This window comes from Helianthus annuus, chromosome 10 (genome assembly GCF_002127325.2).
Source record: "Helianthus annuus cultivar XRQ/B chromosome 10, HanXRQr2.0-SUNRISE, whole genome shotgun sequence".
In the NCBI taxonomy this organism is placed as follows: domain Eukaryota; kingdom Viridiplantae; phylum Streptophyta; class Magnoliopsida; order Asterales; family Asteraceae; genus Helianthus; species Helianthus annuus.
This window is the reverse complement of record NC_035442.2, coordinates 87691667-87717191: the sequence shown is the minus strand read 5'-3', so window position 1 is coordinate 87717191 and position 25525 is coordinate 87691667. Positions and strand designations below refer to the sequence as shown.

At 38.5% G+C, this 25525-nt stretch overlaps 1 protein-coding gene and 2 non-coding genes across 3 annotated transcripts; all 3 read left to right on the top strand.

Moving 5' to 3' along the window:
- The first annotated feature begins 7200 nt into the window (after positions 1 to 7200).
- On the top strand, positions 7201 to 8483 carry LOC110885288 (uncharacterized GPI-anchored protein At4g28100). The gene is made up of 2 exons (XM_022132968.2): positions 7201 to 7959; positions 8048 to 8483. The coding sequence occupies exons 1-2, from the start codon at positions 7345 to 7347 to the stop codon at positions 8375 to 8377; spliced, it is 945 nt and encodes a 314-aa protein (XP_021988660.1). The 5' UTR covers positions 7201 to 7344; the 3' UTR covers positions 8378 to 8483.
- A 7984-nt stretch (positions 8484 to 16467) lies between these two features.
- Positions 16468 to 16574, top strand: LOC118483532. The gene has a single exon (XR_004870822.1). It is a non-coding gene; the product is annotated as a small nucleolar RNA R71 (small nucleolar RNA).
- Positions 16575 to 22593: 6019 nt separating this feature from the next.
- LOC118483493 lies at positions 22594 to 22700 on the top strand. Its single transcript, XR_004870782.1, has one exon. It is a non-coding gene; the product is annotated as a small nucleolar RNA R71 (small nucleolar RNA).
- The last annotated feature ends 2825 nt before the right edge of the window (positions 22701 to 25525 follow it).

Here is a 25525-nt window from a genome sequence, read left to right as displayed (position 1 = left end):
TTGTGCTTCATGAAACGAATTTGGGTTCCCTTGTTTGGTGGTTTGAGAAATGTTATTTTTGATGAAGCTCACAAGTCACAGTACTCGATCCATCCAGGATCGGATAAAATGTACCAAGATTTAAAGGATTTTTATTGGTGGCCAAGATTAAAAGGCGATGTTGCAACGTATGTTGGCAAGTGTTTAACTTGTGCCAAGGTAAAGGCCGAATATCAAAAGCCTTCAGGCCTTCTGCAGCAACCTAAAGTACCCAAGTGGAAATGGGAGCAGATTTCAATGGACTTTATAACGAAGTTACCAAGGATGCCCAAGGGCCATGATATGATTTGGGTGATTGTAGACCGTTTAACGAAATCTGCACACTTTTTTGCCAATCAAGGAGAAAGACAACACGAGTAAGCTTGCCGAGCTATACCTTAGAGAGATTGTTGCACGTCATGGAGTGCCTCTCTCGATTATCTCTGACAGAGATGGAAGAATCGTGTCAAGGATTTGGCAGTCCTTCCAAGAAGTATTTGGTTCTCAGTTGAATCTGAGTATTGCCTTTCATCCGCAGACAGACAGACAGAGTGAACGAACGATTCAAACGTTGGAAGACATGTTACGAGCTTGCGTAATGGATTTGGGTGGTAGTTGGGACACTCACTTACCCTTGGTAGAATTCTCGTACAACAACAGTTATCATGCAAGCATTCAAGCCGCACCGTTTGAAGCCCTCTATGGGCGTAAGTGTCGATCACTGTTATGCTAGGCAGACGCGGGTGATAGACAGCTTGTTGGTCCGGAATTGGTCCAAGAAACGACTGACAAGATTTTCCAGATCCGAGAACGCATCAAGGCGGCTCGTGATCGCCAAAAGAGTTATGCGGAGCGAAGAAGGAAACCTCTAGAGTTTGAGGTAGGAGATATGGTTTTGTTAAAGGTTTCACCTTGGAAGGGTGTAGCACGCTTTGGGAAGCGTGGGAAGTTGAACACAAGATACATTGGACCATTCAAAATCCTAAAAAGGATTGGTCTGGTAGCTTACAAGTTGGATCTACCTGCAGAGCTAAATGGCGTTCATGATACATTTCATGTATCTAACCTGAAAAAGAATCCAGCTCAAGAAACAGTTGTCATTCCTGCCGACGAAGTTCATATTGATGACACAGTCCACCTTACTGAAGAACCCGTTGAGGTCACTGATTGGAAGGTCAACAAAACACGCAGGAGTAGTGTCAAACTCGTCAAGGTTTGATGGAATGCACGTCACGGCCCAGAGTTTACTTGGGAGCATTAGGATCGCATGAAAGCCAAATACCCACATTTGTTCCCCAAGACCCCTGCATCTAGTAGCAGAACTAAAATTTCGGGACGAAATTTTCTTAACAGGGGGAGAATGTGGAAACCCTCATAATTATAGGTATCCGTACAATTAATTAATATTAATTTGTGCTTAATGACTGTGCTTAATTACAACTGATGACTTAAACTGCTTCCTGATTTCTGTATCATACATACATGTGCATCACATTTCATATTGTCACGTCATTTATTGCATATAAACTTTAGTGACATAAACGATGCACAAAGCACAGTTAGCATCGTTAGCGGATAGCTCAGAAATATGCTGACAATGTCAGTACATAGACATATAATGTTTTGAGACCCCGTATGGGCCAGAGACAAGGTACTACACTAGTATGGAGTGTAGGGAAGTAAGGACCATAGAACTACGTCACTAGGTGATAGTTTAAGTGCCGGAAAGTGCCAAAAACCCACTTAAAGTGCAGAATTCTGCATATTTCAGCAAAATTCAGCATTTTAATAAACTAGTAACATGCAAAAATATGGCAAAATGGTCCTGTATGCTTTCCTAAGTGTCGGGAATTAAAAGTGTCGCAAAAGGGTACTTAAAGAACACTAAACGGAATAACTTGACACTTTAACGAACCGGTATCTAACCGAACAACCGGACATTTCCCGGAACACCAAAATATTGCTAAAAACATTGTTTTATTATTTCTTGGCTAGTTATCGTCCCCGAACACCTTAACACACTATATAATGCATCATATACTTAAAACACTAGACATTACACTTAACCTCCAACTAATTACCCACTTATCATCTCAACTTACATTATACCCCCCCTTCTCATGGACGGTTCAAGGGTGGCCCACCCTTGATCTCCATAATCTTGCCTATATCTTGTAATCTTCTCTTGATTTAGGAGAAGATTGTGTTATGTACTATCCCAACATACTAACCAATGGGTAATACACTAAAATGAGTTTATAAGAGGACTTAGAGGATCATAACCATCAACACACAAACACTTCACCTCTCACTCTCTTCCTCTCCCTCCTCTCGGCCGAAGGTAGCCACCACCACCACCATTGTTTTCATTTCAAGTTCATGCAATCCAAGGTCATCTCAAGGTGTAACAAGGTGTTTTAGGAAGCTCGGTGTTCATGATCTTGAAGGACCACTCACACAAGGTTTTATCCACTCCATTTTCATCTTATTTCTTCCCTATCTTAGAGCTAGTAGTAAGATCTTTGTAACCCTTGTTTACTTCATATTTAGTTGGTTAAAAGTTGTAGTATGTTGATAATCACTAAAACACTAAAAGACATAATCTTGAATCTTGAACAAAAGCTTAACATGTGATGGAATATGGATGAAATGATGTTGCTTAGTATATGTATGATAATTGATTGTTGTTTACTTGAGATTGTGATGTTGATCATCACAAAGAGCTTGCTAGATTGTGATTAAACACATGATCTAGCAAGTGAGAGGATGATTATGTGACAACATAAGATGATCATCTTCTTGTATGAACATGAACTTGATGAATGAAGAGATTTCTTGTAAAATAATAAACAAAGTGAGTTAGTAACCTTATAGATCCAAGACTTATGAATGATTTTCCAAGAGAACCAAGTTTAAAATATGATTTTTGGAAGATCATGGTTTTTACTTAAACCTACACTATTTTTAGTGGAAAAACAAGTGTATAAACACTTATGAAACAAGAAGATCTAATAAATGAACTTTTTTGTGAAAATGTGTTTACAAGTTGTAAACACCTAGTTTCCTTAAGAATGAGATTTTCAAAGGAATAAACACACTTTAAAGGGTAACTAAACCCACTAAACACTTTACCAAGTTACTACAACTTTTTGTGAAAAGATCAAGTTCATGTTGTTATGTAAATTGTATAGTTTTTGCACTTGGTAAGTATAATATTGTTTAGGGTTGATTGTTGATCATTGTGTGTTGATTTTGAAAAGAAAATGATATGCTAAATAGCATGGACACCTCCATTTTCAAAGGAAACTATGACAAAAATTTTCTAAAAATACAAACACTTAGAAATATTTTCTAACAAATATTTACTAGTGTATTTTAACTATGGTTTTCAATATAAACCTTGCCATAATTAACAAAAATACAAATATTGGAGGTTGGTTTTATAAATGGGTAAATATATATATATTTAGAATATATATATATATTAAGACACTTGTGTGAATACTTGTATACTTTGTGAAATAGTTATATTATTTTAGGGTAAAATAATATAACATAACATAATACCAAAAATCACAAGGAATAAATATATAAGTTACACACTTAATATTGTGGAACGGAAGGCAAAAACGTAACTTACAAAATATTCCGAAAAAAAATACTCTTATAAGTATATTTTTGGCAAATATTATTTTGGAAACGAAAGAAGTGAAAATATGATTTTTGAACATATTACAAAGTTATATCATATTTTGACAAGGAGAAAAATATATTATTTTTTGGAAAGTAAAAATATATTTTTCCTAGAATATTAGAAGATATATGATATTTGAGAAAAATATATATTTTCTTGAGATACATTATTTTTGACAAATAAGTTATATATATTTTCTAAAGTGAGACTTGAAAATATATTATTTTGAGAATACAAATACGAGAATACGAAAGGTATATGTATAAAATACCCCATCCTTGGGAAGAAAAATACGAAATTAAATACTTGAGAAGTATTAATACAGAAATACTGTTTAACAATTATTCCAAGACTAAATATAATTTAAGTTGAAATATTAATTATTTTGACAAATAATTATACAACTTGGAATAACATTAGAAGCGTAACTCCAAAACATCAATACTAACCAAAGGCACGACCCGTCCGCCTAATAGTCACTAGTACATTGTAGGTAGTCGTGTTTGCGGACGAGATCGAAGTTACTAGTTCTGAAGACGCAATACTATGAGTTCATGTCTCCCTTTTCTTTAAACTGTTTTGTTTATTAACTTCGGGGGTGAAATACATGTTACAAAAGGGATTACATACGAATACTATTGGTATGATTAGCCTAGGAAAGAACCATAGATCATGTGATAGGGTAGGCGGATACTTGGGACCATTAATCCTCGTATCAGGACCGAGGGGCATGAGTGATAGATCTATTTGGGTGTAGCGAGCCCTCATCCATGAGGACCAGGGTGGCCCATAGGGTGACTATGTCTTCCAGCCAGAAGCCTGGTACAACTTTGCTAGGTTTGAGTCTTCCTACACTGCCACACATATTAGTGGCCTTGCAAACCATTGGTGATCTTTTCCTTGTTTGCTTTCATACCAGGACATACATACATACATACACTGTTTACAAAGGTTTATACATACTTATACAAACACATGAACTCGCTCAACTTTTGTTGATATTTTTAAATTACATGTATTTCAAGGAACTAGTGGATCTGGCAGGTGTGTGCATGTGTCTTCAAGCTACGTTTAAATAAAAGATGTCATCCGTGGTCGTAGAGTTTAAGGGATGTATCCTACTCCTGGACGAGATACATGTTCCTAAGCTCGGGTTTGTTTAAGTTCTTTTGTCGAGTCCTTGTGAACTCATTTAAACATGTTATGGTTTGTAACTTAATTTGGGTGTCGATGTTTTCAAACAAGAATGGTGTGGTATTTTCGAAACTAAATTAATGGATGAGTATCTTTTGGTTTTTATCATATATCGTTGTTATGATTGAATGCTATGGTATTAAGAAGTCACACCAAATAACCACGCTTCCGCAAAAGTCAGGGTGTGACACGTTAGATCTAACCTTTGTCCATGTTTCTTATGAGAGTTATTGGCATTTCAGTTTTAGCCTATGCTCACAAGATCTAATAGTTCATTTCATGGCCAAATCATACCATTGAAACATATGTAACATGTATTTCATCCCCGAGAGTTATAAATCCGAAAACAGTTAAAAGAAAAGGGGGACATGAACTCACAAGTTTGCGTCCTGCTATCTCGTATGCTCAAAGGTCCTTCTATGAGTCGTACAACTACCTACACACGTACCATGTTTTATTAGACGTTTAGGTCATGTAACGACTCTTTGTCTAAGTTGTTCATTAAGACTTGTTTTGGAAACCTTGGTATTTATTGAGTTACATTATTGATGTTGTTATAATATTTCAAAGTATATAATTATTAGTTAAAATAATAATATTTTAAGTTAAATTTTATTCATCTCATTATTTGAAATATTGTTAAAACAATAAATTCCCAACTTAGTTCATTATGTATTTTTCACATAAATATTTCCCAAGCATGGGTATAATTATCCTTGTGTATTTTGCCAAGTATTTGTGGTGTATTCCGGTATGTATTCGTACGTACGAGAATACGTATTTTCTTGTATTTATTAAGTATTCATATACTTAATTTTTGTATTTACATTTTCTGGAATATTATTTTTAACTAATAAAATCCCCAATTTGTATTCTTAAAATATATATATTTTAAGAAAACTTTTATGGAAAATTGTTATAATACTTCCTTGGCAAAAATACTTATATTTTCATATAAACCTCAAAAATAATATATTTTCAAGATTAATTTAGAAAATATATATAAATCCATTTTTCACCCCAAGAATAATATATTCTTAATTTGTTTAAGAAAATATATATGTTTTCTCCAAAAATAGTATATCTTGTAATTGTTCAAGAAAATATATATTTATTTTTCTCCACTAAAAAATAATGTATTTTCTATTTGACAAAAATATGATATATTTTTGTAACACTTGTAAAAATTGTAATTTCCGTTCTTTCGGTTCCCAAAATACCGTTCAACTTGTTTGTCAAATTATATATCTATTTCCGGAATATATATGTGTAGTTCATATGTTCGTGTTCGGTTTATCCAAAATTTGGGTATAAATTATATATTTGTTTTCTTGGAATTTTGGTATTACTTTCGTATTACTTTCGTATTATAATTCTTGGTATTTTACCAGAAATTTAGCACTAAAATTATTTTTTTTCCAGGGGTGCGCCCCCAACCTTGGGCAATAGGTGGGTACGCCTTTGATCAAAATGCCGCACCCATTTTTCCTAAAACTAAACTAATTAGCTTTACTACTCTTTCTAACATCTTGTGTTTTACAACTTGTTCAATTCTACAGATTTGGATCAAACTTACTTACATATGTCATATCTTATTTAGGACATATTATATAAAGGCCAAATGAACCTAAACCATGAAATCAAAGCGGGACCAACCGTTACTAACGGTTTTGGATTGATCGGCCATTGAGTGAAATGGTTGTTGTTAATGATGAGGTGATGAGTGGTCATTGTTTGGGGAAGATCCGGTTTGTGAAAGGTAGGGTTTGTGGTTTGGGTGGGTTTATGTTTGAACTTTGAAGAAGATGTTGGTCTGCCATGTGTTTTAGATATTAATATGTTATAATAAAATTAAAATAATCAAAATGCCCCTGAACAAAAGGATAAAACAATCAGCTTCCAACAGTCAAAATAAGGGGTTTTTGGATTTTGGACTAAAATGGCAATAAAAGTGAAACCACAAAGACTTAGACTTAAAAAGTTTAAATTTGGACTAAAATGGTAAAAGTGCCCAAACCACAAGGATCAAAATGACAGTTTACTCTTGAGTTTTTTTTTTTTAAAGCAAACGAACTCTAACTTAAGTTAGATTCGACTGAAGTGTCTTCAACTTTTAACTTAATTTTTAAACTTGTCATTTTAACAAGATAATCTTTATACTAAATAAAGTTAAAGTTTCAATTACTTTAAAGTTAAAAAATAAAAATAAGATATTATTAAAATTCCTCTTTATATAAAAACTTATATATTATTATATATGCAAAGTGTACAAAAAGGCAAAAGAGAAAGACCCCAACCCACAAACATCCAAATCCTTTTCAGACACCCTCTCTGTTCGCACGAATCCCTTCACTTTCGTTGTTAATATATCATCACACCTTTCTCATGAAGATCTTCTGAATCTTCAAAGTTCAAACCCTACCCTACCATCCTATACCATGCTGCATCCCGTGACTCTCATTCTCCTCCTCTTCTTCACTTGTTTTCAGTTTCACCCATCCTTTTCAGGCTTACTCTCTCAGCCTGTTCAACCTCTCAAACCCCCAGATTCCTCTTCTCCAAACACCGTCCCCTCCTTTCCCGTCCAAACCGCCGCTCCGACCTGCCGCCTAGATTTATCCGCTGAGCTCTTCGGTGGCGTTAACGCCGCTTGCGGCCGTAACCTCGACTGGAGCCGCTGCTGCCCCGTTCTCGCCGCGTGGCTGTTCGCCGCACACGCTCGATCGGCACTGGAATTGAAATCCTTGAACTCAACATCCTTAGAAACGATGCCGGTGATGCCTGACGACTCTCAGAAATGCGTCAATTCGTTACAAAGCTCGTTACAGAAGCGGAATATTCACATTCCTCAACCTAACGCGTCATGCGACGCCGTTTTATGCTTTTGCGGCATCCGCCTCCACCACATCGGTTCGCTCAGCTGTCCGGCGGCGTTTAACCTGTCGACTTCGTCTCGTAACGCGACGCCGACTGCGGCGGTGAAAAACCTAGAGAAGAACTGCCGGAACTCTTCTTATTCCGGCTGCACCAAGTGTTTGACTGCGTTGGAGAAGGTTTGTTGACCGTTGTGTAAATTGTAAACTGAGAGACATCCTTCATACACTTTTTTTTTTTATTTTGAATATTTTATTGTTGTTGCAGCTAAATGGGGAGGGTAAAAATGGAACAATAAAAGATGACCGGAGGAGTAAGATGTTGAATTTAGACTGTCAGTTGATGGGACTGACGTGGCTGCTAGCACGTAACAAGACGGCGTACATACCGACGGTTTCTGCTGTATTGCGCGCCATCATGTACACTGCGCACCCTTCTCATGAGTCTAAGTGTAGTCCGGACCAGTTGAATATGCCGTTAGCCGTCGATTCGTTGCAGTTTGATAAAACGGAATCTTCCGATGCGTCGTCGTTGTTTTCATGTTGGTCACGTGCTGTTGTTGTAATGACGATATTGCCCCTGGTGGTTTTTGTATGATTGGTTTTGTGGATTGTGGAATGGAATGCATGTTTCTTGATATTGTATACGCGAGTTGGTAAACTTGTTACATGGAGGGTGCTTATGGTGTTTTGAATTTTGATTCTATTACTTGATTTTTCTTTCTTTTTCACTATTTATAACTAGGTAATCTTATTTTGAATACATAATATAATCTTATTTACCTTAATTTAAAGGTTAAGTTAGTCATTATTATAAATATTATGTTACAAGTCTTTATTATAATTTATAAACAAGTGTAATAACAAAACTGAGTTGAGAAATTTTCTTAAAAACATAACATTAATTAAATACATCTATTTTTAAATCTTTAACAAGAATAGTAAGGTTTAAAGTTAAAAAAAAAGGAGTATAATGAGAATATTAGAATTTGTAAACTGCAATTTCCGTCCTTTAGGAAAGAACTCGGTGTCAACTTACGTCCTCATTTTAAAAATTTTGTTTGTTGAGTCCTATGTCTTGTAGAAGCACTACAACTTGAGTCAGTATAACTAACCCAGTTAACCAAACTAACATAATGCCCAATTATTCGTTTCTTTGAGTCTCTATAGTTTAAAACATGTTATCCACTTGAGTTTTAGTCGAATATTAATTGTATTTAAATAAAGTATTTTGGGAATATGGTTTTATAAAGTATATTAATTGTAGTTAAATTGTGTATTTTATGAATGTTAACGTAAGATTAATATAAAACCTAATATACCAAAATGCATAAAATTAATATAATATAAAATGTAAATATTAGTTATATTACATACTAAAATGCACAAAACTAGTATAATCTATTCGGTTACATTATTGACTTTTGTATATCACAAACTACAAAATATTCGCAAAACTTTTATAACTCATGATTTGTGATTATTTTATCTTTATACATTAAATAAAAATTTAAATTTACATAGCGAACTATAAAAATCGTATAACCACATCATCTAATGTTTTTATCAAAACACATAACATTGGTATATAATAACTTTCTCATTTTCTTTTTAACCATATATGGTTTATGCTATGTACACATGATCGTACCACTTTTACATTCTTTCGTTTACAAATTGTCATTTATTTTATAATCTTGTAGTCTAGTAGTATAAATGTGGTCTAGACTGAGAGTCGGTTTCAAAGATTCTAAAGAGGTATTGTTCCTTATAATTTTCACTTTATGGTGTAACAAATTTTGACCCGTTTATATTGGGTTGTTTTATATCTGGATATATGGTTAAAAATATGAAGCTAGAAAATTTTATCTTAACTGAGTTAAAATAAGAGCTTAAAATTACCCAAAGTGAAATGGGTTTATATTTAAATACATTCCCTTATTCGAGTTCTATGATTAGTATTTTTTAAATATTTTTATAGGTCTTTTATTTTCTATACTTGTAACTGCATTTTGATGAATGCTATAAAAGATGTTACTAGACGACCTAGACCGGGTCTCTTTTAGCATTGCTTTCCTGATGGAATTGATGTATGTAAAACTTAATTTCATTTTTCTTAGGTCATCCATAGTCATAAAGCCTCTTGTGAGACGTTATACGACACGTGTCATGTCACGTCACACGGGGGCTTTATGGGGCGTTATATCACTAGAGCCCGTAGTTATAAAGCCCCTACACATAATTACCTAATTATTAATTTTCAATTTTATTAATTAGTTATAAAAACCTTGCTTGTTTGTGATTGGTCCAATCTTTGAAAACATCCCCCATACCTAGCGCTATATATATGGCGTCTCCCCCATTTTTTTGTCTCATAAAACCCTTCGTAGTGGTATTTGGGGCTTTATAGGGGCTTTATGTTAGTGTCTCAATACACATTGTCTTAAAGTAAAAGAATGATAGTTAACAACACATATTTCATCAGCACGTTCTCAAGATTTGTGGGTAAAACTGTACTATTTTTAGTTGTGCAACTATTTCTTCCACGTTGACTCATGCGAGTTGCAATATTAAATTTTGTAAATACTAAATAGTATTTAGGGGCTGTTTGTTTACCTTTTAATGAGACTCTTAATGGTTCAGACCTCTTATTGGTTCAACACTTAATGATTCAGACTGTTTGTTTCACGAGCAGATGTCTGAATGGTTCAAACATTCGCCTCTGAATGGTTAAGCATTATACAGAGTCTAATGGTTAAGACCTCTAATCTGAATTTGTCAGACATTTGCCTCTGAACGGTTAAGCATTATACAGGCTCTTAATGGTTCAGACCTCTTACTGGTTCAGGCCTCTTACTATTGATTCAGCACTTAACCATTCAGATGTTGCCAAACAGCCCCTTACCCAAATGAACAGAAATGTGACAATCTTTAGTCTTATGGATTATTTAGGGGAACAACATATCAAAACATGTGTAAATGTGCTATAAGCTCAAGACTAATAAAAGTACTAACTATCTATGGGCTTGATTGAGTCGGGATGGGATGGGTTGACCTCAATACGTTTGTTTTTCATATCCTTCTCTGAATTTTTAACTATAACTGAAATGAAATATTAGATATGTTGGAATAGTTACATAATTTTTTTGGGGCATATTGAATTTTTTGAGAGGCCGTAACCATTTACTACTTCTAGGTATTCACCTATTACATAACCATTGTGCGTTCAATGCATGTGTTGCTTCAAAGTTATTGTTTTTATTAATAAATAAATTTTTAAAGCTGCATTTATTTTGTTGGTTTATAAATCCAAAAGAACAAAGTTCATGTACAAAGGATTTATCTAGAGATTTATAACTTATAAATTGTAATATACGAATAACAAAATTAACAAAACTATTATACAATATATCACGAGAGAATTAATAAACGAACTAGACGAGTATCGCGTTATAAATCGTCCCCTGCCGCATCGTCAAAAGAATTCAGTTGGGACAAATATATTTCAGCTGAGAGTAAAGCATGTCTGACAGATCAAGATGATGAAAGGCTTCTGATGCATGTCGGTGTGTATATATTTTAGATGTATATTTAAGCCCCTTTTTACACTTTTAGCCAAGTTTTAAATTTATAAAACACGATATTTACTAACACTAAACACACATATGGGCAAGTGCACCCATCGTGGACGTAGTATAGTGTTGGTAAGATACCGAGGTCGTCCAAGGACACAAGAGCTTTTAATACCGGTTTATCCTCAACGTCTAACCAAATCAAAAAGTGAGAAAAATGTTTTAAACTAAGAAAAATAAAAACTAACTAAATGCTGAAAAATAAAATAAAATAAAAACAGATAGACAAGATGAATCACTTGGATCCGACACGTGTGTTAGTATAACCTTTGATTATTTTCGCACTTTTGCACTTGTTTAAGAGATTATCTTAGTTATTGTAGTAGGCCCCTCTTTTGAAGGCGACGTTACCCTCAACCCAGTAGTTTGAGTCAGCAAGGATACAATCCTAAAGGGTCGGATTATTGAAAGATAATGAATTAAGTTATTAATGCAAATTGTGGTAGGCCCCGCTTTCGGCGGTGACGTTACCCTCGGCTAAGTAGTCTGAGTCAGCAGGGATACAGTCCTAAATAGCCGGGTTATAGTATTAATAGTAGTTAACTTATGAGGGGGTCAAAGAGTTTGGATCCCCGCCATCCAATACCTATGGGCATTGAAGGAGATCCTACTAAATTTGACCCAGGTCCCAAGCAGGACCTCTAAACGCTGAACAAGGGCAAGACCCTTACCAAACCGTTCCCTTAACCCCCGACCAGGTAGCCAACATACCTCCATATAGACCGTGGAGATATGAATGGTGAAAATCTTTTATTTTATATAGACAGTAAAATAACGCCAAGACACCACGGACAAACGATAAGGAAAGATCACCTTCAACATAAGTAACTAGTTATTAAAGTCATTAATACAAAACCAAATAAAAAGTGCAAAAGATTAAAAATAAAAAGTATTATACTAAACACTTGTCTTCACCAAGTGATGTAAGAGACTTAGGCAAACATGGCCTTGATTGTCAAGAACTCTTACGATCAATCTTGGATCCCGAGACGACTCACACACTCTACGATGGACAATGGATGATGGTGGTGGATGATGGTGTTATGGTGGTGGTGGGTGGTGGATGAAGTGTGAGAGAGGTGGTGTGCCAAGGGATGAAATGGAATGAAGCCAAGCACCCCTATTTATAGGCTGAACAGAAGGCTGGGCACGGCCCCGTGTCCGCTGGACACGCCCCCGTGCCCGTCTGACATTCTCTCTCTTCATTAATTGTAATTCGCAATTACAATTAATGCGCCTGCTGTACTTTCACCACGCCCCCGTGCCCGCTGGACACGGCCCCGTGGTGGGCAATGGAAGCTTCTACTGGTTTGTCTTTTCTGCTGCTTCCTGGGCACGCCCCCGTGTTCGCTGGACACGGGGCGTGTTCAGTCTCTGTTTTCTTTTCTTTGCCTTGGGAGGTGCCGTTGAGGGTCCGGGCAGTCTACTTTTGTTCCTTTTCTTGTATTTATGCTAGAATTAGTTGTCTTTTTGCTTCTTTTGTGATTTTGAGCTCATTTCATCCTGAAAATACAAAAGGAAGACAAAAACACTCTTTTTCCAACATTAGTACTTAAAAAGGGTTAGTTTTATGCCTTAATTGATGTGATTTATATGTTGCATTTTACACACATCAAATACCCCCACACTTGAACTTTTGCTTGTCCTCAAGCAAAACTCTTTAAATGTGGCTTACACTCCCAAATGGAATAGGTAGAAGAGAAAGTTTTTAGCTTGTCCTAGAGTGTCGGGAATCCAAGGTCTTTGTAAGTTTTATTTTTATTTATTTACAATCCTATTCGTTATGATTTATTTTGAACGTTTCATAAGATAAATTACTTATCTGGGCATAGCATGCCTTATTAAAATTCCATTTATATACAAGTTCACATACCTCACGGGGGATCACTCAACACTCGGCCGAAGGTGTATATTTTTAGTGAATCACTCGAGAGCGGCATGGAACTTACGCCTTCCATAGGCTTGCCAAGCAATCAATCCTCCTCCTTTTTAACTTTTTACCTTTGTAAATATCAAGAAGACTTTTGGGGTGAAGGGTTAGGCTTGGGTTAAAGGTGGGTGGTTGGGTTAGTGGTTAGTAAAAAGGGCGAAAATCGTAAAAAGCTTCGGTTTTCGTGAAATACCTTGTTTTTAGTGACTTTTTATTTTGAAGTATTTCTCCAAACAAGCTTTTATATAGCTTTTGTTTGTTTTTGATTTCATCATTGTTGTGCTTTTTTTTTTCCAATCACATAAAAAGGTGAGTTTTTACGAAAAACCGAGCTTATTACTAAAATAAAGGGTGAAAAATAAAAAAGGTTTTTTTTTTGGTGGGTAAAAAAGGGTTTTTGGGGTAATGAAATGAAAGGTTTAGGCTCAAAGGGGCTATCTAGGGGGATTTTGGGTAGGTGATAAAAAAAAATGAAAAATAATGGTTTTGAAAAAAAAATGGTTAGTCCTAATGCCTCCATCACTTACTTACTTGGGTTTAAGTTGGTAAGGACCGGGAATGTATTGTTGTGGCAAGTTCTAGATTTGTAAGAACCAAGCGGCTATTCACACAAGAAACGAAAAATGAGCATTTAGTCTAAATATGTATATTTTTATGCTCAATAAAGGCTCAAAACTCACTTTTGTGGGAATGGGTTTTTAATGTGATCAAGTATATATAATCGAATTTTTAACTAGACTTGTTATGTCGTTTCATAATTTTCTCATGTTGGTTCTTTGTTATCACGACGCCATCGGTTGTAAACTTGTAAAAATATAACCTTTTTAGAACTTGTTATTCCCAACTTAAACTAAGACAAGTAAATAATAAAAAAAATTGAAAAAGTTTTTGAAAAAAATTTGGGGTGTTTAGCGGTTCCAATAGAGTTTTGTGTAAGGCTTGTATTTAGGATTTGCAAAATTCAAGGTTTTAGCATCCCCCCCCACACTTAAATTACACATTGTCCTCAATGTGTCCAAAAATAAGGTTTTTTGGTTGATTAGAATGTGTAAAAGTGGTTTAAAAAGCAAAGATTTTTGTTACTGGCATCCTGGACACGGCCTCGTGGTGACCGGGCACGGCCCCGTGGTCAAGTGCCAGTAACAAAAATTAGAGAATTTAAACAGAAGCCTGGACACGGGGGCGTGTCCGCTGAACACGGCCCGTGTCCAGTTACCTGAACTGGGTGTTTTCCTGCAGGTGGCTCAGCACGGGGCCGTGTTGGTTGGGCACGGCCCGTGTTGAGCCTTCTGTGATGGAGATTTGTGTCGGGTTGCTCTGTTCTTCGTGCATGGTTCCATTTTTCTCGTTCCCTTTTTCATCCATTACCACCATGAGTGTGTTTTATTCTGCAAAATAAGACTAAAAGATTAAACTAAACTAAGGATAGTTCCGCGGAATGCCTCCGTGGTGCGCCACGTTTATAAGGGTCCTTGGCTAGACCCGATTCGAGGTTATATATTTTCTAAGTGGGATGCTTGGCGTCCCATGTTACACCGTCGGAGAGCAGCATCCAAGCTCGAATCAATAACCTTCATGTAATTGACCGGGTCGTCATCTTCTATTCTCTTCCCAACTCCGAATTTCACTTCATCATCCCCATACCTCAAGGTGAGTGTCCCGTCATTCATATCCACCACTGCTTGGGCTGTGGCAAGGAAGGGTCTCCCTAGTATAAGGGGGACCTCGGTGTCTTCCTCCATATCGAGTATGACAAAGTCAGCTGGATAAACGAATCTGCTTACCTTTACCAAGACATTCTCGATGACACCTTGTGGGAATTTGACGGATCGATCAGCGAGTTGTATGCTCATTTTTGTAGGGCTCGTGGTTCCCAAGCCGAGCCTTTTGAACATTGACGAGGGCATGAGGTTAATGCTAGCTCCTAGGTCGGCTAAGGCATTGCGAACGGGCGATTCCCCTATTGAGCATGGAATCGTGAAGCTTCCGGGATCGATTTTCTTTTGGGGAAGTTTATTGAGCACGAGGGCAGAGCATTCTTCGCCTAAATTAACTAATTGCAAATTTTCAATTTTTCTCTTATGCGTAAGGAAGTCCCTCATGAATTTAGAGTATTTGGGCATTTGGGTTAGGACTTCGATAAAAGGAATATTGACGTGCAATTGTTTTAACAGACTTTCGAATTTTGCGAATTGCTCATTTGTCTTTTGACGAATTAACCTACCGGGGTACGGAACTCGAGGAGCCTTGGTCGGCTCTGGTGATGGAGGAGAGTTCTTCTCCTGCAGAGGTGTCGGTACTGTTTCTTCCGTTGGCGGTGGTACTTCTGCAGGCCCTACGGTGCGGTTTCGTAGTGTGATGAGGTGAACTTGCGCCTTTGGGTTTGTTTCGGTATTGCTAGGTAATGCGCCTTGCGGTCTCTCGGAAAAATTTTGAGCTATTTGATTTAATTGTTTTTCTATGTTTTGAATGCTAGCTTGTTGATTTCTAAAATTAGATTCTAATTGTAGAAATCTTTCCGAGTTTTTCTTATCTGTGTCAGAGACGAGGCGAGATATAGTATCTTCGAGCCTTTCTCGTCCACCTTGTTGTTGAGTGAAATTTTGTGACTCATTTCTTGGTTGCTGAAAGTTTGTTCGTTGGGTTTGTTGGTTACTACTATTGCCGGGTTCCCTCCAACCAAGGTTTGGGTGGTTTCGCCATCCTTGGTTGTAAGTTCCCGTTGGAGGACCCGACGGCCTAGGTCTATTATCAATGTAGTTTACCATTTCTTGTTGATCGTCTGTTTCTTTCATGCAACTCCAATTTTCATGTGACCCACCACACCCTTCACAAGCCATAACCGAGACTGTTTTTGTCATTTCCAATTTTTTTATCTTTGAAGAAAGAGCCTCGATTTGGGCTTGTAAAGAAGTGCTTTCATCGACCTTATGGGCGCCCGGGGCGATAGACTTATTTCCCCGGGGGGTGTGCCATTGAAAATTGGTTTGAGCAATTTCCTCAATTTGATTATATATTTCGTGTGGGCGTCGATTACCTAAAAGTCCCCCGGAGCTAGAATCAAGTGTCTGCCTAGTGTGTGGCAACAATCCATTATAGAAAGTGGATACTTGTTGCCATATTGCGAGGCCGTGATGGGGACACTTGCGTAATAGCTCCTTGAACCTTTCCCAAGTTTCATATAAGGATTCCCCGTCCTCTTGTGAATATGTATTAATTTCAGCCATTAACTTAGCAGTTTTAGAAGGAGGGAAATACTTATATAGAAATTTTTGGGCTAGTTCATCCCAGGTGTTTACCGATCCAGCTGGGAGGGTGTTGAGCCAAGCTTTCGCTCGGTCTTTTAGTGAGAAGGGAAACATACGGAGGCGGATGGCGTCGTTTGATGCTCCATTGATCCGAAAGGTATCACATATTTCCAAGAAATTAGTTATATGTAGATGGGGATCCTCGTCCGCAAGCCCATGGAAGGTTGCGGAGTTTTGGAGCATTTGTATCAAATGTGGCCGAAGTTCGAAGTTATTGGCTTCGACATTCGGAGCATTGATAGCGGCGCCTAGATTACCTACGGTGGGTCGTAGATAATCCATAAGGGTACGTTGGTCCGCCATTGGAGGTGGATTACCCGAAACCTTCTCTTGGTTTTTGGCTTTTAACCTTTTTCTGAGAAAGCGTTCGGGTTCTTCTAGTGGTTCTTTTATGTCTTTATTGGAACTGGAGCTCATACACTACGTGAGGGTGGCGTCGGGTTCCAAGTCCTGCAATAAAAACAAAAAAGAATGTTGGTCAGAAGGTTCACCACGGCCCCGTGTTGAGCGAACACGGCCCGTGGTCGGAATTTCAGTGATTGTTTTCCAGATCCCAGTTACTGGAAGTTGGACACGGCCCCGTGTTGCACCGGCACGGCCCCGTGGTCAGCCTTCTGTAACTTGGAAAACAAAAACTGCCAGTGACGATGCTGAACACGGCCCGTGTCCGACCAGGCACGACCCCGTGTTGAGCTCTGCAGAAGCTGAAAATCTAAGAAAAAATCCTAAAAAATAAAGAAAAATAAAAATATGATTAGGCCGTTGATTCCTAACTTTCTTAAAATCCTTGTGTCCCCGGCAACGGCGCCAAAAACTTGATGCGTGTCGGTGTGTATATATTTTAGATGTATATTTAAGCCCCTTTTTACACTTTTAGCCAAGTTTTAAATTTATAAAACACGATATTTACTAACACTAAACACACATATGGGCAAGTGCACCCATCGTGGACGTAGTATAGTGTTGGTAAGATACCGAGGTCGTCCAAGGACACAAGAGCTTTTAATACCGGTTTATCCTCAACGTCTAACCAAATCAAAAAGTGAGAAAAATGTTTTAAACTAAGAAAAATAAAAACTAACTAAATGCTGAAAAATAAAATAAAATAAAAACAGATAGACAAGATGAATCACTTGGATCCGACACGTGTGTTAGTATAACCTTTGATTATTTTCGCACTTTTGCACTTGTTTAAGAGATTATCTTAGTTATTGTAGTAGGCCCCTCTTTTGAAGGCGACGTTACCCTCAACCCAGTAGTTTGAGTCAGCAAGGATACAATCCTAAAGGGTCGGATTATTGAAAGATAATGAATTAAGTTATTAATGCAAATTGTGGTAGGCCCCGCTTTCGGCGGTGACGTTACCCTCGGCTAAGTAGTCTGAGTCAGCAGGGATACAGTCCTAAATAGCCGGGTTATAGTATTAATAGTAGTTAACTTATGAGGGGGTCAAAGAGTTTGGATCCCCGCCATCCAATACCTATGGGCATTGAAGGAGATCCTACTAAATTTGACCCAGGTCCCAAGCAGGACCTCTAAACGCTGAACAAGGGCAAGACCCTTACCAAACCGTTCCCTTAACCCCCGACCAGGTAGCCAACATACCTCCATATAGACCGTGGAGATATGAATGGTGAAAATCTTTTATTTTATATAGACAGTAAAATAACGCCAAGACACCACGGACAAACGATAAGGAAAGATCACCTTCAACATAAGTAACTAGTTATTAAAGTCATTAATACAAAACCAAATAAAAAGTGCAAAAGATTAAAAATAAAAAGTATTATACTAAACACTTGTCTTCACCAAGTGATGTAAGAGACTTAGGCAAACATGGCCTTGATTGTCAAGAACTCTTACGATCAATCTTGGATCCCGAGACGACTCACACACTCTACGATGGACAATGGATGATGGTGGTGGATGATGGTGTTATGGTGGTGGTGGGTGGTGGATGAAGTGTGAGAGAGGTGGTGTGCCAAGGGATGAAATGGAATGAAGCCAAGCACCCCTATTTATAGGCTGAACAGAAGGCTGGGCACGGCCCCGTGTCCGCTGGACACGCCCCCGTGCCCGTCTGACATTCTCTCTCTTCATTAATTGTAATTCGCAATTACAATTAATGCGCCTGCTGTACTTTCACCACGCCCCCGTGCCCGCTGGACACGACCCCGTGGTGGGCAATGGAAGCTTCTACTGGTTTGTCTTTTCTGCTGCTTCCTGGGCACGCCCCCGTGTTCGCTGGACACGGGGCGTGTTCAGTCTCTGTTTTCTCTTCTTTTGCCTTGGGAGGTGCCGTTGAGGGTCCGGGCAGTCTACTTTTGTTCCTTTTCTTGTATTTATGCTAGAATTAGTTGTCTTTTTGCTTCTTTTGTGATTTTGAGCTCATTTCATCCTGAAAATACAAAAGGAAGACAAAAACACTCTTTTTCCAACATTAGTACTTAAAAAGGGTTAGTTTTATGCCTTAATTGATGTGATTTATATGTTGCATTTTACACACATCAAATACCCCCACACTTGAACTTTTGCTTGTCCTCAAGCAAAACTCTTTAAATGTGGCTTACACTCCCAAATGGAATAGGTAGAAGAGAAAGTTTTTAGCTTGTCCTAGAGTGTCGGGAATCCAAGGTCTTTGTAAGTTTTATTTTTATTTATTTACAATCCTATTCGTTATGATTTATTTTGAACGTTTCATAAGATAAATTACTTATCTGGGCATAGCATGCCTTATTAAAATTCCATTTATATACAAGTTCACATACCTCACGGGGGATCACTCAACACTCGGCCGAAGGTGTATATTTTTAGTGAATCACTCGAGAGCGGCATGGAACTTACGCCTTCCATAGGCTTGCCAAGCAATCAATCCTCCTCCTTTTTAACTTTTTACCTTTGTAAATATCAAGAGGACTTTTGGGGTGAAGGGTTAGGCTTGGGTTAAAGGTGGGTGGTTGGGTTAGTGGTTAGTAAAAAGGGCGAAAATCGTAAAAAGCTTCGGTTTTCGTGAAATACCTTGTTTTTAGTGACTTTTTATTTTGAAGTATTTCTCCAAACAAGCTTTTATATAGCTTTTGTTTGTTTTTGACTTCATCATTGTTGTGCTTTTTTTTTCATCACATAAAAAGGTGAGTTTTTACGAAAAACCGAGCTTGTTACTAAAATAAAGGGTGAAAAATAAAAAAGGTTTTTTTTTGGTGGGTAAAAAGGGTTTTTGGGGTAATGAAATGAAAGGTTTAGGCTCAAAGGGGCTATCTAGGGGGATTTTGGGTAGGTGATAAAAAAAAATGAAAAATAATGGTTTTGAAAAAAAAATGGTTAGTCCTAATGCCTCCATCACTTACTTACTTGGGTTTAAGTTGGTAAGGACCGGGAATGTATTGTTGTGGCAAGTTCTAGATTTGTAAGAACCAAGCGGCTATTCACACAAGAAACGAAAAATGAGCATTTAGTCTAAATATGTATATTTTTATGCTCAATAAAGGCTCAAAACTCACTTTTGTGGGAATGGGTTTTTAATGTGATCAAGTATATATAATCGAATTTTTAACTAGACTTGTTATGTCGTTTCATAATTTTCTCATGTTGGTTCTTTGTTATCACGACGCCATCGGTTGTAAACTTGTAAAAATATAACCTTTTTAGAACTTGTTATTCCCAACTTAAACTAAGACAAGTAAATAATAAAAAAATTGAAAAAGTTTTTGAAAAAAATTTGGGGTGTTTAGCGGTTCCAATAGAGTTTTGTGTAAGGCTTGTATTTAGGATTTGCAAAATTCAAGGTTTTAGCACCCCCCCCACACTTAAATTACACATTGTCCTCAATGTGTCCAAAAATAAGGTTTTTTGGTTGATTAGAATGTGTAAAAGTGGTTTAAAAAGCAAAGATTTTTGTTACTGGCATCCTGGACACGGCCTCGTGGTGACCGGGCACGGCCCCGTGGTCAAGTGCCAGTAACAAAAATTAGAGAATTTAAACAGAAGCCTGGACACGGGGGCGTGTCCGCTGAACACGGCCCGTGTCCAGTTACCTGAACTGGGTGTTTTCCTGCAGGTGGCTCAGCACGGGGCCGTGTTGGTTGGGCACGGCCCGTGTTGAGCCTTCTGTGATGGAGATTTGTGTCGGGTTGCTCTGTTCTTCGTGCATGGTTCCATTTTTCTCGTTCCCTTTTTCATCCATTACCACCATGAGTGTGTTTTATTCTGCAAAATAAGACTAAAAGATTAAACTAAACTAAGGATAGTTCCGCGGAATGCCTCCGTGGTGCGCCACGTTTATAAGGGTCCTTGGCTAGACCCGATTCGAGGTTATATATTTTCTAAGTGGGATGCTTGGCGTCCCATGTTACACCGTCGGAGAGCAGCATCCAAGCTCGAATCAATAACCTTCATGTAATTGACCGGGTCGTCATCTTCTATTCTCTTCCCAACTCCGAATTTCACTTCATCATCCCCATACCTCAAGGTGAGTGTCCCGTCATTCATATCCACCACTGCTTGGGCTGTGGCAAGGAAGGGTCTCCCTAGTATAAGGGGGACCTCGGTGTCTTCCTCCATATCGAGTATGACAAAGTCAGCTGGATAAACGAATCTGCTTACCTTTACCAAGACATTCTCGATGACACCTTGTGGGAATTTGACGGATCGATCAGCGAGTTGTATGCTCATTTTTGTAGGGCTCGTGGTTCCCAAGCCGAGCCTTTTGAACATTGACGAGGGCATGAGGTTAATGCTAGCTCCTAGGTCGGCTAAGGCATTGCGAACGGGCGATTCCCCTATTGAGCATGGAATCGTGAAGCTTCCGGGATCGATTTTCTTTTGGGGAAGTTTATTGAGCACGAGGGCAGAGCATTCTTCGCCTAAATTAACTAATTGCAAATTTTCAATTTTTCTCTTATGCGTAAGGAAGTCCCTCATGAATTTAGAGTATTTGGGCATTTGGGTTAGGACTTCGATAAAAGGAATATTGACGTGCAATTGTTTTAACAGACTTTCGAATTTTGCGAATTGCTCATTTGTCTTTTGACGAATTAACCTACCGGGGTACGGAACTCGAGGAGCCTTGGTCGGCTCTGGTGATGGAGGAGAGTTCTTCTCCTGCAGAGGTGTCGGTACTGTTTCTTCCGTTGGCGGTGGTACTTCTGCAGGCCCTACGGTGCGGTTTCGTAGTGTGATGAGGTGAACTTGCGCCTTTGGGTTTGTTTCGGTATTGCTAGGTAATGCGCCTTGCGGTCTCTCGGAAAAATTTTGAGCTATTTGATTTAATTGTTTTTCTATGTTTTGAATGCTAGCTTGTTGATTTCTAAAATTAGATTCTAATTGTAGAAATCTTTCCGAGTTTTTCTTATCTGTGTCAGAGACGAGGCGAGATATAGTATCTTCGAGCCTTTCTCGTCCACCTTGTTGTTGAGTGAAATTTTGTGACTCATTTCTTGGTTGCTGAAAGTTTGTTCGTTGGGTTTGTTGGTTACTACTATTGCCGGGTTCCCTCCAACCAAGGTTTGGGTGGTTTCGCCATCCTTGGTTGTAAGTTCCCGTTGGAGGACCCGACGGCCTAGGTCTATTATCAATGTAGTTTACCATTTCTTGTTGATCGTCTGTTTCTTTCATGCAACTCCAATTTTCATGTGACCCACCACACCCTTCACAAGCCATAACCGAGACTGTTTTTGTCATTTCCAATTTTTTTATCTTTGAAGAAAGAGCCTCGATTTGGGCTTGTAAAGAAGTGCTTTCATCGACCTTATGGGCGCCCGGGGCGATAGACTTATTTCCCCGGGGGGTGTGCCATTGAAAATTGGTTTGAGCAATTTCCTCAATTTGATTATATATTTCGTGTGGGCGTCGATTACCTAAAAGTCCCCCGGAGCTAGAATCAAGTGTCTGCCTAGTGTGTGGCAACAATCCATTATAGAAAGTGGATACTTGTTGCCATATTGCGAGGCCGTGATGGGGACACTTGCGTAATAGCTCCTTGAACCTTTCCCAAGTTTCATATAAGGATTCCCCGTCCTCTTGTGAATATGTATTAATTTCAGCCACTAACTTAGCAGTTTTAGAAGGAGGGAAATACTTATATAGAAATTTTTGGGCTAGTTCATCCCAGGTGTTTACCGATCCAGCTGGGAGGGTGTTGAGCCAAGCTTTCGCTCGGTCTTTTAGTGAGAAGGGAAACATACGGAGGCGGATGGCGTCGTTTGATGCTCCATTGATCCGAAAGGTATCACATATTTCCAAGAAATTAGTTATATGTAGATGGGGATCCTCGTCCGCAAGCCCATGGAAGGTTGCGGAGTTTTGGAGCATTTGTATCAAATGTGGCCGAAGTTCGAAGTTATTGGCTTCGACATTCGGAGCATTGATAGCGGCGCCTAGATTACCTACGGTGGGTCGTAGATAATCCATAAGGGTACGTTGGTCCGCCATTGGAGGTGGATTACCCGAAACCTTCTCTTGGTTTTTGGCTTTTAACCTTTTTCTGAGAAAGCGTTCGGGTTCTTCTAGTGGTTCTTGTATGTCTTTATTGGAACTGGAGCTCATACACTACGTGAGGGTGGCGTCGGGTTCCAAGTCCTGCAATAAAAACAAAAAAGAATGTTGGTCAGAAGGTTCACCACGGCCCCGTGTTGAGCGAACACGGCCCGTGGTCGGAATTTCAGTGATTGTTTTCCAGATCCCAGTTACTGGAAGTTGGACACGGCCCCGTGTTGCACCGGCACGGCCCCGTGGTCAGCCTTCTGTAACTTGGAAAACAAAAACTGCCAGTGACGATGCTGAACACGGCCCGTGTCCGACCAGGCACGACCCCGTGTTGAGCTCTGCAGAAGCTGAAAATCTAAGAAAAAATCCTAAAAAATAAAAGAAAAATAAAAATATGATTAGGCCGTTGATTCCTAACTTTCTTAAAATCCTTGTGTCCCCGGCAACGGCGCCAAAAACTTGATGCGTGTCGGTGTGTATATATTTTAGATGTATATTTAAGCCCCTTTTTACACTTTTAGCCAAGTTTTAAATTTATAAAACACGATATTTACTAACACTAAACACACATATGGGCAAGTGCACCCATCGTGGACGTAGTATAGTGTTGGTAAGATACCGAGGTCGTCCAAGGACACAAGAGCTTTTAATACCGGTTTATCCTCAACGTCTAACCAAATCAAAAAGTGAGAAAAATGTTTTAAACTAAGAAAAATAAAAACTAACTAAATGCTGAAAAATAAAATAAAATAAAAACAGATAGACAAGATGAATCACTTGGATCCGACACGTGTGTTAGTATAACCTTTGATTATTTTCGCACTTTTGCACTTGTTTAAGAGATTATCTTAGTTATTGTAGTAGGCCCCTCTTTTGAAGGCGACGTTACCCTCAACCCAGTAGTTTGAGTCAGCAAGGATACAATCCTAAAGGGTCGGATTATTGAAAGATAATGAATTAAGTTATTAATGCAAATTGTGGTAGGCCCCGCTTTCGGCGGTGACGTTACCCTCGGCTAAGTAGTCTGAGTCAGCAGGGATACAGTCCTAAATAGCCGGGTTATAGTATTAATAGTAGTTAACTTATGAGGGGGTCAAAGAGTTTGGATCCCCGCCATCCAATACCTATGGGCATTGAAGGAGATCCTACTAAATTTGACCCAGGTCCCAAGCAGGACCTCTAAACGCTGAACAAGGGCAAGACCCTTACCAAACCGTTCCCTTAACCCCCGACCAGGTAGCCAACATACCTCCATATAGACCGTGGAGATATGAATGGTGAAAATCTTTTATTTTATATAGACAGTAAAATAACGCCAAGACACCACGGACAAACGATAAGGAAAGATCACCTTCAACATAAGTAACTAGTTATTAAAGTCATTAATACAAAACCAAATAAAAAGTGCAAAAGATTAAAAATAAAAAGTATTATACTAAACACTTGTCTTCACCAAGTGATGTAAGAGACTTAGGCAAACATGGCCTTGATTGTCAAGAACTCTTACGATCAATCTTGGATCCCGAGACGACTCACACACTCTACGATGGACAATGGATGATGGTGGTGGATGATGGTGTTATGGTGGTGGTGGGTGGTGGATGAAGTGTGAGAGAGGTGGTGTGCCAAGGGATGAAATGGAATGAAGCCAAGCACCCCTATTTATAGGCTGAACAGAAGGCTGGGCACGGCCCCGTGTCCGTTGGACACGCCCCCGTGCCCGTCTGACATTCTCTCTCTTCATTAATTGTAATTCGCAATTACAATTAATGCGCCTGCTGTACTTTCACCACGCCCCCGTGCCCGCTGGACACGGCCCCGTGGTGGGCAATGGAAGCTTCTACTGGTTTGTCTTTTCTGCTGCTTTCTGGGCACGCCCCCGTGTTCACTGGACACGGGGCGTGTTCAGTCTCTGTTTTCTCTTCTTTGCCTTGGGAGGTGCCGTTGAGGGTCCGGGCAGTCTACTTTTGTTCCTTTTCTTGTATTTATGCTAGAATTAGTTGTCTTTTTGCTTCTTTTGTGATTTTGAGCTCATTTCATCCTGAAAATACAAAAGGAAGACAAAAACACTCTTTTTCCAACATTAGTACTTAAAAAGGGTTAGTTTTATGCCTTAATTGATGTGATTTATATGTTGCATTTTACACACATCAGCTTCCAAAAGATTTCAATTGGGATGATTTTGATCCTAACAGAACAGCAGATCATAAAGCGTTTGTTGCTCAAAAAGTTGAAGATGATGATGATGATTATTGGGAAAATAGTATGAAAGAGCATTTAAAGTATCTAGCCGAGAGAGATGATGAGAGAAATGCTGAAAATGCTCGAATGGCAAAGAAAAAGGAGGTTAAACAACAAGATGATAGTGATGATGATTATGATGTAGAAAGGAT